The following is a 14,811-nucleotide window of genomic DNA, read 5'->3' as shown; positions in this document are numbered from 1 at the left end:
AGCCATCCCTGCTTAGCCATTTTGCACTTCCTGTCGATCTCATTTTTGAGACGTTTGTATTCCTTTTTGCCTGTTTCACTTACTGCATTTTTATATTTTCTCCTTTCATCAATTAAATTCAATATTTCTTCTGTTACCCAAGGATTTCTACTAGCCCTAGTCTTTTTACCTACTTGATCCTCTGCTGCCTTCACTACTTCATCCCTCAAAGCTACCCATTCTTCTTCTACTGTATTTATGTCCCTCATTCCTGTCAATTGCTCCCTTATGCTCTCCCTGAATCTCTGTACAATCTCTGGTTCTTTCAGTTTATCCAGGTCCCATCTCCTTAAATTCCCACCTTTTTGCAGTTTCTTCAGTTTTAATCTACAGGTCATAACCAATAGACTGTGGTCGGAGTCCACATCTGCCCCTGGAAATGTCTTACAATTTAATACCTGGTTCCTAAATCTCTGTCTTACCATTATATAATCTATCTGATACCTTTTAGTATCTCCAGGGTTCTTCCATGTATACAACCTTCTTTCATGATTCTTAAACCAAGTGTTAGTTATGATTATGTTGTGCTCTGTGCAAAATTCGACCAGGCGGCTTCCTCTTTCATTTCTGTCCCCCAATCCATATTCACCTACTACGTTTCCTTCTCTCCCTTTTCCTACACTCGAATTCCAGTCACCCATGACTATTAAATTTTCGTCTCCCTTCACAATCTGAATAATTTCTTTTATTTCATCATACATTTCTTCAATTTCTTCGTCATCTGCAGAGCTAGTTGGCATATAAACTTGTACTACTGTAGTAGGTGTGGGCTTCGTATCTATCTTGGCCACAATAATGCGTTCACTATGCTGTTTGTAGTAGCTTACCCGCATTCCTATTTTCCTATTCATTATTAAACCTACTCCTGCATTACCCCTATTTGATTTTGTGTTTATAACCCTGTAGTCACCTGACCAGAAGTCTTGTTCCTCCTGCCACCGAACTTCACTAATCCCCACTATATCTAACTTCAACCTATCCATTTCCCTTTTTAAATTTTCTAACCTACCTGCCCGATTAAGGGATCTGACATTCCACGCTCCGATCCGTAGAACGCCAGTTTTCTTTCTCCTGATAACGACATCCTCTTGAGTAGTCCCCGCCCGGAGATCCGAATGGGGGACTATTTTACCTCCGGAATATTTTACCCAAGAGGACGCCATCATCATGTAATCATACAGTAAAGCTGCATGCCCTCGGGAAAAATTACGGCTGTAGTTTCCCCTTGCTTTCAGCCGTTCGCAGTACCAGCACAGCAAGGCTGTTTTGGTTATTGTTACAAGGCCAGATCAGTCAATCATCCAGACTGTTGCCCATGCAACTACTGAAAAGGCTGCTGCCCCTCTTCAGGAACCACACGTTTGTCTGGCCTCTCAACAGATACCCCTCCGTTGTGGTTGCACCTACGGTACGGCTATCTGTATCGCTGAGGCACGCAAGCCTCCCCACCAACGGCAAGGTCCATGGTTCATGGGGGGGTTCATTCCATTATTGAAGCAAAATTGAATGCAAATCTAAATGCTAACATACATCAGGAACAAGTGTACCAACAGGGTGATAAAAGATAAAAAAATAATAATAATAATTTAAAACTGGAAGCACAAAGCCCATGAAATTAAAAAAATTCCCTTACTTTTTGATCACTATTGGTGACAAAATTCTTGTTCTGTGGATCTGCATGCTCACTCCTTAGGTAAATTTGCGAACACATGCATCAAGTAAGTAAATGAACTTGTCTATCTGACTTGGGTGATGGTAGAAGGCAAAAGAGTGAGGTAGGAACTGGTTATTTTTTTCAGTTGTTAAAATCGGAATACACCTTGTGATAATAGCTTAATTAAGGCTGATGTCTGTGAAATATTTTAGAAACGCTTGAAGTGGTATCAGACATGATAATGATGAAGTATGAAAGATATAGCATGTGGATCCCTGAGTGTCACATCGAGGAGGTGGACACATACTCAAGAGAGGACACTCAGCAGTGGCAATTGGGTGGAGACCTATGTCTTGAAGTTATCCAAGGGATCACACAGATTACGCAATATCCTTGTAGTGTGTTTGTCCTGCAAATGCGAAAGTAGCAGATCATATAGCTATTAGCTTTCTGATTCAGTCCATGTGCTTCATTGTCTTTCAGATATTTTTTGTGTCTGCAAATTATATGCTTGGGAAAGGAACTGTGCATTGAAGACTCTTGGATCCCTCCTGACAAAGTACGTATGCTTACGTTGTATGTTTCACCTTGCATCGTTTAGTTTCTCTGTATCAGTATTTTTAATCACAGATGACCCAGTGGTTGCAGTGTAGTGTGGTCAATTAATGCGTAACATTCTTCTTGCTGCCAGGGTGTGTGCCGTGAAACCTGGTAGTAGTGATAGGGTTCCAGTCAATTTATTTCAAGACCCGCATGGCAGAGAAAGTAACTTAAGAGTGTTATTGATACAAGTAAGTTTGAGCTCACATTCTCTGTGAAAATGAAGGTAGTATTAGCTTCGTGTTGAATGTGCAGGGGACATATTCTGAGTTTATGGTTTTGCATGAAGGCTCATTGTGCTTTGGGTCCAGAGACAGTCATTTAGAGGCAGCATCATGTGGTTCTGTTCGTGCTTGTGGGCTTAACAATCCCTTTTTCTGGCCTAAATTCATTTTAGCGTTTTGACATAAGGCAGGTGTTTCGGAGAGATGGATTATCTGGGAGCATTTCTAATAATAAAGTAATAAGGTAAGTTTACAGTATGGTAAACTGCAGAACGACACTAATGAGCTGTAAAGTTGAGTTGCTACACAACATAAGTTTGTTCCTGTACCTAGCCTCAGGCACCATGACACAAGTAGGTGAGTAAATAGTTAGCATTCAAAACTAAAATCACAGCTAAGCTCCCTGATAAGTTCGAAATCCTCTGTAATTCTTAATATTTCTCTTGTAATATTTTCTATAGTTTGATCTGTTACATGCTAACCATATTGTAACTTTTAAGTATATAATTCCATACTCGGAGAATCTTTAAAAGTGGCAGCCTGCAATATCCCCTTGCAACTGTAGAGTTGAGTCTTGTTATATGAACAGTTGGGGGCAAAAAAGCCTGACATGTGTATGAAATATTTAAAGTACCAAATGATGTTCTTACAAGTACATTACATGTTGGTAGGGCTCAAAATTCTGTGTGTGTGGCTGACGTGTGGGATACCAATTCATTTCTAAACTTCTTTTCCTGTGCATCAGTTTTCCTCTCTGAATGGGTCTATTGCAGACTACTCCCTAATGACAACCTGGCTCGCTTGTAGGATGTAGATTATGACTTTTTCCACTTTCTTCATTTATTTACCCCATGTATATCTGTTAACTTATATTCAGTCTCCACATCTGGGTTTGGCCTCCAGTTTTTCTAAATTTTTTTATAGAAGTCGTGACCGTGCAGTGAATGTTGCCCAATACTCAGCATGGTAGGCAGTTCACATGGACACAGTATCATGATCACGCAGGGATCACACTACTGTTGCCCGATCTTTCACTTTCCTGGGCATGCCAAGGAGTCTTATCTGTCTGGGGGCACAGTGTCTGTCTGTCTGTCTGGGGACATCATGTCTCTGGACACCGACCATTGAGCCAGGTGGCCTTTGCTTTGACTGTGTGCCTTCATTCAGAATAGGCAGTATCATGGCAGACATCGTAAGAAGACAGAAATTATCTTCTTGTGGCTGCAAGGCTTTGTTAATCTCTATTGACAGCTGCAATTGAGTGCAGTTTGTTGTGATCCTAGTAACCTTTTCTCTTTGACCACTCCATGGCAGGGAAGCAAAATCAAACGACTTGCACTCACTCCCCTCAGTTTCTGGTTTGCATCCGAAACAAGTGGGGCCCTTTCTCTGTACTAAGCAAATGCCCTTTGTGGAGAATACTGAAAACATATTTGGTGAACTTTCTTCCCTTAGTAAAGTACAAAGTGGTTCCATATTAATTATGACAGCAAATCCTTCCAAGTCCCAGGCATTACTCTCTTGTAAAGAACTTAGTGATGTACTTGTTACAATTGCACCTCATAAGAGCCTTATCATGGGACAGAGTTTAACTTTTCACCAAGATGTAACACTGCAGATACACAAAGAACTATGTGAACATTTGGAGAAGTGAGGAATCAGATTCACACATCGAGGACTGCCAAGCTACAAGGGTGACACTCGAGCAGTCATCCTCACTTTTGTCAGGGATTCGTTTCCAGAGGAGGTCAAAATCATGGTTTACCACTGGAATGTGTAGCTGAATTCCCCCTTCCTTTGGCCCCTGCCCCACACCATGCAGTGCTGTAAACATCAGTGCTTCGGGTAAACATCTAAGACAAACTAAAGAATGACGCACCATGAAGGGATCATCTGAATGGGACAGAAATCAATAGATATGTTGTAGAAACTCCCTCCCCAATCCTCGAAGTGTATTACTCTAATGAAGGAGTGCAAACTACAAGAACTGAAGGTCTCCAATTGCCTCTTACACTACTGGATATTAAAATTGTTACACCATGAAGATGACATGCTACAGACACGAAATTTAACCTACAGGAAGAAGATACCGTGATATACAAATGATTAGCTTTTCAGAGCATTCACACAAGGTTGGCACCGCTGGCGACACCTACAACGTGCTGACATGAGGAAAGTTTCCAACCGATTTCTCATACACAAACAGCAGTTGACCGGTGTTGCCTGGTGAAACGTTGTTGTCATTCCTCGTGTAAGGAGCAGAAATGCGTACCATCACGTTTCCGACTTTGATAAAGGTCGGATTGTAGGCTATAGCGATTGCGGTTTATCGTTTCGTGACATTGCTGCTCGTGTTGGTCTAGATCCAATGACTGTTAGCAGAATATGGAATCGGTGGGTTCAGGAGGGTAATACGGAACGCCGTGCTGGATCCCAACAGCCTCATATCACTAGCAGTTGAGATGCAGGCATCTTATCCGTATGGCTGTAATGGATCATGCAGCCACGTCTTTATCCCTGAGTCAACAGATGAGGACGTTTGCAGGACAACAACCATCTGCACGAACAGTTCGACGACATTTGCAGCAGCATGGACTATCAGCTCTGAGACCATGGCTGCGGTTACCCTTGACACTGCATCCCAGACAGGAGCGCCTGCGATGGTGTACTCAACAGCGAACCTAGGTGCACGAATGGCAAAATGTCATTTTTTCGGATGAATCCAGGTTCTATTTACAGCATCATGATGGTTGCATCCGTGTTTGGTGACATCGCGGTGAACGCACATTGGAAGCGTGTATTCGTCATCGCCATACTGGCGTATCACTTGGCGTGATGGTATGGGGTGCCATTGGTTACACGTCTGTCACCTCTTGTTCGCATTGACGGCACTTTGAACAGTGGACGTTACATTTCAGATGTGTTACAACCCGTGGCTCTACCCTTCACCCTTCATTCGATCCCTGCAAAACCCTACATTTCAGCAGGATAATGCGCGACCGCATGTTGCAGGTCCTTTACGGGCCTTTCTGAATACAGAAAATGTTCGACTGCTGCCCTGGCCAGCACATTCTCCAGATCTCTCACCAATTGAAAATGTCTGGTCAATGGTGGCAGAGCAACTGGCTCATCACAATATGCCAGTCACTACTCTTGATGAACTGTGGTATTGTGTTGAAGCTGCATGGGCTCTGTTTGACTCAATGCCCAGGCGTATCAAGGCTGTTATTACAGCTAGAGGTGGTTGTTATGGGTACTGATTTCTCAGGATCTATGCACCCAAATGCGTGAAAATGTAATCACATATCAGTTCTAGTATAATATATTTGTCCAATGAATACCCCTTTATCATATGCATTTCTTCTTGGTGTAGCAATTTTAATGGCCAGTAGTGTATATTTTGTGATCCTCGACCCTACCTCCTGTGCCAGCTGCCTTGGTCACCGTTCTTTTACTCTGTTAATTGCTTTTAGATTCAGTTCGCCCTTGTGTATGACACACCCTACTTTTTTTTTAGTGGTAGCACTATGATGAGGGCATGACCTTAAGGATTCTTTATCCTTGATGCTAGCTGATAATGAAATAATGGCTAAACTGGATTTTTTCTTGCTCCAAGATAGTGGGTGGTGCTTCCACCTTTAATGCTTGCAGAGCCCGGGGGACACTTGTGTGGCCCCACCTATCTACTGATCTCATTATTTATTTCACCTTATTTTATTACTGTCGGTCCAACTGATGGAATGGCATTTTTAGTCATTTCTGTTTTACTATTATAAATCTCCTGGCGTAGAAGGCTGTCTTTCCTCCAAAACTGTCTTAGCCAGATAGATAAAGAACCTACTCACCAAGTGCCAGCAGGAGCATACGTGTGCGCGCGCCCATTAAGAAAATTTGCAAGCTTCTGGGCCAGTGGCTTCTTCTTCTGACAGAAGTGTTTAAGGGAAAGGAAGAAGGATGAAGAAAAAGGATTGACAAGGCTTAAGAAATGGGGAGAGATTGGGAAACTTGCCCAGAACCCCAGGACAGGGGAGACTTGCAGACAGGATACGAAGAAAAGACAAGGAGGAGGAGCCACTGGGTCTGAAAGCTAGCGAATTTCCGTGACCTTTGTATATGTGTCGCTTGGTGAGTAGACTTTTATGTATCCATTTACATTCCATTTTCAAAAATTGATCATTTTCCTTAACGCATTAGTGCCGGAATTAATTATTTCGTGATTAAAAAAAAAAACTGCGTTATTATGTCTGTAAAAGGCATAAATTACACAACAGAGTTGTTTCAATGAAAGTCATTACCGCTATTAGCGAGATATTTGATGTTGCCATATGGCAACGCTAGGCGCTTTCACTACCTAAATTTATATGGATTACAACTTCAACTAAAATAAGTAGGTTATTGAAATTTCTTATTACATATACAAGTTATGTGCAAATTTATTATTCAGTCTTCATCATACAATTGATACTTTATAACACAGTACAATTAATAATCAAAAATCAAATCTTGAACTCAGCATTATTTTACATGAAATGGAATAAAACAGTCAATACACAATTCCACATTACACTTTGAACACATTGTTCTCACAATAGAGTTACAGTCCTTGTGTGCACACCTTTTCTTCTTCTTTCCTTCTCTGTGCTGGACGAGGTGGTCAGTCTTATCAAATCTAATTGAATCTGATGTGCAGCTGTCGGAACATGCACTTGATGCAGATGGTCTCCCGGCTCCTTTTTGTAAAGCTTGGTGTCTTTGCAAGTACACTGTTGCTACTTCTCTCTTGAAATCAAGCTGAGAAATAGTTTAGTTTCTTGCTTCATTTTACAAAATTCAACTGTTTTGTATGGTGACATCTAACATCCATGTAAAGAGACACCAGTACCATTTCTTGCTTCTTACTGCAATGCAATAGCATGCTAGATTCTGATCCATCTGATCAGTACCTCCCATGTTGTTGTTGTGGTCTTCAGTCCTGAGACTGGTTTGATGCAGCTCTCCATGCTACTCTATCCTGTGCAAGCTTCTTCATCTCCCAGTACCTACTGCAACCTACATCCTTCCGAATCTGCTTAGTGTATTCATCTCTTGGTCTCCCTCTACGATTTGTACCCTCCACGCTGCCCTCCAATGCTAAATTTGTGATCCCTTGATGCCTCAGAACATGTCCTACCAACCGATCCCTTCTTCTAGTCAAGTTGTGCCACAAACTTCTCTTCTCCCCAGTCCTATTCAATACCTCCTCATTAGTTACGTGATCTACCCACCTTATCTTCAGCATTCTTCTGTAGCACCACATTTCGAAAGCTTCTATTCTCTTCTTGTCCAAACTAGTTATCGTCCATGTTTCACTTCCATACATGGCTACACTCCATACAAATACTTTCAGAAACGACTTCCTGACACTTAAATCTATACTCGACGTTAACAAATTTCTCTTCTTCACAAACGATTTCCTTGCCATTGCCAGTCTACATTTTATATCCTCTCTACTTCGACCATCATCAGTTATTTTACTCCCTGAATACCAAAACTCCTTTACTACTTTAAGTGTCTCATTTCCTAATCTAATTCCCTCAGCATCACCCGATTTAATTTGACTACACTCCATTATCCTCGTTTTGCTTTTGTTGTTGTTCATCTTATATCCTCCTTTCAAGACACTGTCCATTCGGTTCAACTGCTCTTCCAAGTCCTTTGCTGTCTCTGACAGAATTACAATGTCATCGGCGAAACTCAAAGTTTTTATTTCTTCTCCATGAATTTTAATACCTACTCCGAATTTTTCTTTTGTTTCCTTTACTGCTTGCTCAATATACAGATTGAATAACATCGAGGAGAGGCTACAACCCTGTCTTACTCCCTTCCCAACCACTGCTTCCCTTTCATGCCCCTCGACTCTTATAACTGCCATCTGGTTTCTGTACAAATTGTAAATAGCCTTTCGCTCCCTGTATTTCACCCCTTCCACCTTCAGAATTTGAAAGAGAGTATTCCAGTTAACATTGTCAAAAGCTTTCTCTAAGTCTACAAATGCTAGAAACGTAGGCTTGCCTTTTCTTAATCTTTCTTCTAAGATAAGTCGTAAGGTTAGTATTGCCTCACGTGTTCCAACCTTTCTACGGAATCCAAACTGATCTTCCCCGAGGTCCGCTTCTACCAGTTTTTCCATGCGTCTGTAAAGAATTTGCATTAGTATTTTGCAGCTGTGACTTATTAAACTGATAGTTCGGTAATTTTCACATCTGTCAACACCTGCTTTCTTTGGGATTGGAATTATTATATTCTTCTTGAAGTCTGAGGGTATTTCGCCTGTCTCATACATCTTGCTCACCAGATGGTAGAATTTTGTCATGACTGGCTCTCCCAAGGCCATCAGTAGATCTAATGGAATGTTGTCTACTCCCGGGGCCTTGTTTCGACTCAGGTCTTTCAGTGCTCTGTCAAACTCTTCACGCAGTACCTTATCTCCCATTTCATCTTCATCTACATCCTCTTCCATTTCCATAATATTGTCCTCAAGCACATCACCCTTGTATAAACCCTCTATATACTCCTTCCACCTTTCTGCCTTCCCTTCTTTGCTTAGAACTGGGTTGCCATCTGAGTTCTTGATATTCATGCAAGCTGTTCTCTTCTCTCCAAAGGTCTCTTTAATTTTCCTGTAGGCAGCATCTATCTTACCGCTAGTGAGACAAGCCTCTACATCCTCACATTTGTCCTCTAGCCACCCCTGCTTAGCCATTTTGCACTTCCTGTCGATCTCATTTTTGAGACGTTTGTATTCCTCTTTGCCTGCTTCATTTACTGCATTTTTATATTTTCTCCTTTTATCAATTAAATTCAATATTTCTTCTGTTACCCGTGGATTTCTACTAGCTCTTGTATTTTTACCTACTTGATCCTCTGCTGCCTTCACTACTTCATCCCTCAGAGCTACCCATTCTTCTTCTACTGTATTTCTTTCCCCCATTCCTGTCAATTGTTCCCTTATGCTCTCCCTGAAACTCTACAACCTCTGGTTCTTTCAGTTTATCCAGGTCCCATCTCCTTAAATTCCCACCTTTTTGCAGTTTCTTCAGTTTCAATCTGCAGTTCATAACCAGTAGATTGTGGTCAGAATCCACATCTGCCCCTGGAAATGTCTTAAAATTTAAAACCTGGTTCCTATATCTCTGTCTTACCATTATATAATCTAATTATAATATAATATAATATAATTATTATATAATATTATATAATACCTCCCATATATGTATTATATTCGGCTACCAGTTTTGGTCTGGGAATCATTATATTTCATTTTTTTAGTTGCGAGAATCTCTTGACTTACCCAACTTCTTGTGCACCACATGAAGAAGAGATCATTGTGACAACTGGGTTGTCCAGCCACTGCACATACAATAATCCATCATTCTTCTCTATTGCTGTCTCAAAATATTGCCGATCTTTCTTGGAGAATAATTTTGTGGCTCAACAAACACATCACCTTCAATATCGTCACTATAAAGAATCTCCAGCACCTCAGCAAGCGAGAAACCTCTTCTAAAACAAAAAAGAGAAAGTTTGTCCTTTTACTGAGTACAAGCGCCTAGTGTTGCTATATGGCAACACCGATGTTCAGACGGCCTAAATGAACGTAATTTATTTCACAGCAAGCAGTAGCCTCCAAAGAATATATATGTAAGTATTTAAAGCACAACCATACTAAAAAACCAAATTATATATCGTAAGTTACTGTGTAAAACACACTTACTCGAACTTGCACTCTATTTTTCTTCGTCATTCAGCAAACGACGACTTCCGACAGTGCTTACGCCGCAGAATTTAAATGTATTGTTAAAACTGTTGCATTGTAGTGATCTTTACAGTCTTGCGGAACGGAATCCAGTGCTGACAACACTCTCGGTTCGTTGATGTCGTGGAATCAACGATTTTAATAAAGTGTTACAAACGGCACTAATAGGTTAATATATTAGCCCTTAATTGGGTTTGTGGATGGTCATCACTATAAATCTCATCAGTTCACAAATAGCTTTAAACTTACCTGGATATGTTATGGAGTTAATGTGGTCCAAACAAAAAGTATGTAGTATTATGCTGGGTACTTCGACATGTGGTTATAGGGCTATGAGCTGCCTGATGTAGTAACTAAAGTAGCCTGTCAGGAATATGCTGCTTTAAGTTTACGACATCCATTAACAGTACGTTATGTAATGGGTAATCTAGAGGCTGTTGTTTGTGTGGACACGAAAGTAGCAGGAAGTGAGGAACAAGGTAGCCAGTGAAATTGACAATCCTAACTAAGCACACTTAATTCATTCTTAACCCTCTGCTTACCAGAAAATCTGTATAGCATTGCCTACCAGTCAGGCCTGGTTTTTTAAATTGACACTACTTTGACTACTTACGGTGTGAATGATTTTTGAGGTATAAATATTTAAAATAATTTAATTTTTTTTAAATTTGCATTAAAAAAGAAATGCACATTTACTGGTGTGTTTTATTCTTATAGTGAAACTTTTATTCTTATAGTGAATTTGAGTAGCAGAATGTTCTGAGTATACAGGTTGGTTGCGCTGACAACGTGTAATTTGACTTTTTCTATATTCCCCCCCCCCCCCCCCCCCCTTCCTACAGAATATGCACATCTTCTCCTTTCTTTAGCTGGTGTTTCAGTGCCCTTCCTGGGTCCAGTGCTACTAATGAATTAATTGACTTGTTTACCACTGCTACTTTCTTTCCCAAATTGATGATGAAAGTCAGATATATCTTTTTTTTTTATTGGTAGCCAGCTTTATCCTAATTATGGATGCATTCATTACACATCGATCACATTGAAGAAAACCACCAATAGCCAGCATCGTATCTTCTAGTCTGGTGTGGTTGTCGAAAAATTACTTCTAGCTACATGGGCCTGCGAGGCCTGTACGAAAGGAAATGTGCTCCAACAATTTAACAAAAATCCATAGGTAAATTTTTATAATTTTTTCCCAAAATTATGACTCTCTTGACAAATTAGGAAAAGTCATAAAATTTCATAAAAATAAAATGTGTAGTTACTAATAGATAAAAAATTAAACATAATGGACGTCCCTCTGATGACTGATGGTAGGTAAAGGGTTAATAAATTCTGCCAGATTGAACGTTTACAGTTGTTCCAGCACAGGTTTATGTATTGCTTTAATGAGAGAGCCCATAGGTAAGTGGTGCACATATTAGTACACCACATTTTGAAAACTCTCTCTCTCTCTCTCTCTCTCTCTCCTCTCTCTCTCTCTCTCTCACACACACACACACACACACACACACACACACACACACACACACACAGAGATACATCGTAACAATGAATTCCGTTCAGTACGTACACTTTGAGAATAGTAATGAATAAAAGTGCTAAATTTATTATGCATTTCTAAGACTACCATGAGTTATAGGGTGGTAAATATTCATACCAATGAATCGGGAGCAAAAAAATTATGTTTAAAGTGTTACTTAAAGGGGCTTCTAAGAGTCTCAGTGCTTTTCTAAAGCCCTGGGAAGTATTTGTATGGTTCTGTCAACAAGACTGTAGTGATGCATAGTCTCTAATGACATCATCAACATCCTGTACGCCTTCTACTCACTCCCCTCTTAAAAAATTACCTGGCTCATTACTTTTTACTGTAAATTAGTTTTGTTTCCCTAAGAGTTTCCCTAAATGTGGGTAACACATGTCCCATCCACCCCTTGTTTCTCCTATAAACGCAACTCTGTATTTTCTGTTCTTTTGTAAACTTCTTAACAGAACAGAAAGTGTTCATCTACAGGAAACATCATCTACTATTGACAGTGTGGGGTAGTACAGAGTAAGTGTACCTGATTCCCATTTGGGAGGACAGTGGTTCAAACCCGCTTCTTGCCATTCTGATTACTTTTTCTGTGATTTCCCAAAATCACTTAAGGCAAATGCTGAGATGGTTCCTTTGAAAGGCCATGACGTCTTACCTTCTTCCTTCTCCATCCTTCCCAAGGCCGAGCTTGTGCCCCCTCTAATGACCTTGTTCTTGATGCGACGTGAAACATGAATCTCCTCCTCCTCCTCCTTCATTCAGTAAGATTGACAGACAATTGAGACTGTATGTACATTGAATCCATGTGTAAAAGGAATACATAGCTGGCCTTTTGTGGTCATGTTTGATAGTTATGGTGTTGTGTGATTAGCCTCACATTTGGTAACATGGGGATGATGCATACCATCTTTCCATCAGAGCTGTAAAGTCAATTTACTGTGTAGCGTAACATGCCGAGACTGCTAGGACAGAGGACAATTGTTCTGACCATACTGAAATAAACTGAAGAGAAATGATGACACAAGTGACCGACTATTGTTTCAGGTATGACCGCCGTGAAGAGGCTCAGCTGGCAATAAACAACCTTAATGGTGTTATTCCTGAGGATGGTACTGAACCTCTTACGGTGAAAGTTGCTGAAGAGCATGGTAAGCAGAAGGCAGCTTATTATGCAGGATGGCAGGCAGGCTTCAATCAAAGCAGAGGTGAGAAACTCCCTGATCCATTAGTTATAAACAGATGTTAAAATGCATTTTTGCAGAAGATAACAAGTAAATCATAATCATTATTTTGATTTACCATTTGCTCAAGTTTTCCAGCTGTTCATATGTCATTGCTGCCTGTTTGTGAAGTAGTTGTCACATTTAGTGCTCCAGTTTTGGGTGTTGTAAAGCATTTTATTGCAAATAATTCTAGAAATCATCACACACAATTTGGTTTTGTTATTTAAAGTAGTGTTTAGTTAATGGCCTAATAATTTTAGAGCTTATTGTATTGGCATATGGATATTATGCAACACAGAACACATAGGAAACAATAAAAGATACTGGCAGTTTATTTGTGATACATACTGAATAACCTTATCTGAGAGGGGCTGTGAGGTTTAATTTAGTTTATTGGAGTATAAAAAAGTGTGGGGCATGATATAATACATGCTGTTACATGAGACTGCTGCGAAGCTTTTTTCTTAAGAGAGAGCAGGATTAGAGCTTGTCGACTGCATGATTTATTTATCCAGAACTAGTTATGAGTTGAACCACATCCTCAGTCCCTAGCATATATGTCTTGTGTAACATAGCACACTTCATCAGAAATGTCTCAAAGTTGCACACGAAATATGGGTTTCTGCTCAAACTTCCTCATGACAAACCTGTAAATCTCCACAAGAAATATGCCATCTGCTGGGACCTGACACTAGTTGCAAATAAATACAGTGTTCATTCAGCAAAAGTGCCTTGTCTTCCTTTTTTTAAATATTGTTGGAGAAGGCCTCAATAAGCCAGTTGTTATTTGTTGTTTCATTCAGTAATCTGTTGGCAAATGACAGTCACCGAGTGAGTGTACTGAGTTCCTTCGTGGATGAAATAGTGATCCTCCCCGCACTCCCTCTTCTGCCTTACTACGTAGTTTTGAAATTCAGTCTGCCATGAATGAAATAAGGGTTTCTTATGCTACATTTACATGCAACATGAATTCCAGAAGATGAAAATCACATGCCAGAAACTAATTTTTGCCTACTAGTTGACATATTAAGCCTTAAATTGATGTTGCTTGTCCGATCAGATATCAGTTTTTCAATTATCATTTGTTTAATGCAAGTGATGTTAAAAATCTGGTGTAATGATTTCTGATTTAGTTAGCACTATGGCTGTTCCTCTTCAATTAAGTATATGATGTGCGTAACTTTTTGCATCAACAAGAAATCCTTGTTTTACTAGGATGGATCAAATGTAAATAAAATTTTTGTTTTTAATGGTTTTATTTTTTCATTTGGTGTTGTGACATAATCAAGTATACATCACTTTTGTGTATAATCTCCTGTTTTTAAAATGCACTTAGCCTACCTCGTTGCATGTTCTTGATGGTATTATCGTTAAAGGACTGGGGCCATGTCCAGCCAGTTTTGCTTGAAGTCTTCCATGGCAGTGTCATTACCCTATACTTTTCCTAGTAGTGCTGCCTCAAATGATCCAAAGATATGAAAAATCTCAGAGCCATAGGTCTGGGATGTAAGGGGGTTGGTTGAAGAGCATTCATTTTCTCTCTGACAATTTCTGATGAGTGAGAGCTGCAGTGTGGTGACAGGCGTTATGTATCCCACTGGCTACGAACACAAATGAAGTGCTTACAGTAAAGTTCAGACTGATGCAGAACTCATTCACAAATGGTACAAGTTGGGAGACATGAATGTGCGACACCACATAGGAAGTTTGCATGCCAACTAATTCCAGGATGGATGCCA

The 14,811-nt window shown here is 40.1% G+C and overlaps 1 protein-coding gene across 3 annotated transcripts in view; it reads left to right on the top strand.

Annotated features, from left to right (window-relative positions):
- The window catches only part of LOC124711175 (protein sex-lethal-like), a 108,887-nt gene that overhangs the window by 63,181 nt on the left and 30,895 nt on the right, over positions 1-14,811 (top strand). For all 3 annotated transcript variants that reach the window (XM_047241104.1, XM_047241102.1, XM_047241103.1), the window contains exon 5: positions 12,894-13,054. In XM_047241104.1, coding sequence (XP_047097060.1) covers positions 12,894-13,054 — 161 coding nt within the window. The remainder of the gene's footprint in view (positions 1-12,893; positions 13,055-14,811) is intronic.

The sequence above is a fragment of the Schistocerca piceifrons genome, chromosome 8 (assembly GCF_021461385.2).
Source record: "Schistocerca piceifrons isolate TAMUIC-IGC-003096 chromosome 8, iqSchPice1.1, whole genome shotgun sequence".
NCBI classification, from domain to species: Eukaryota; Metazoa; Arthropoda; class Insecta; order Orthoptera; family Acrididae; genus Schistocerca; species Schistocerca piceifrons.
This window is presented reverse-complemented; position numbering and strand designations above follow the sequence as displayed.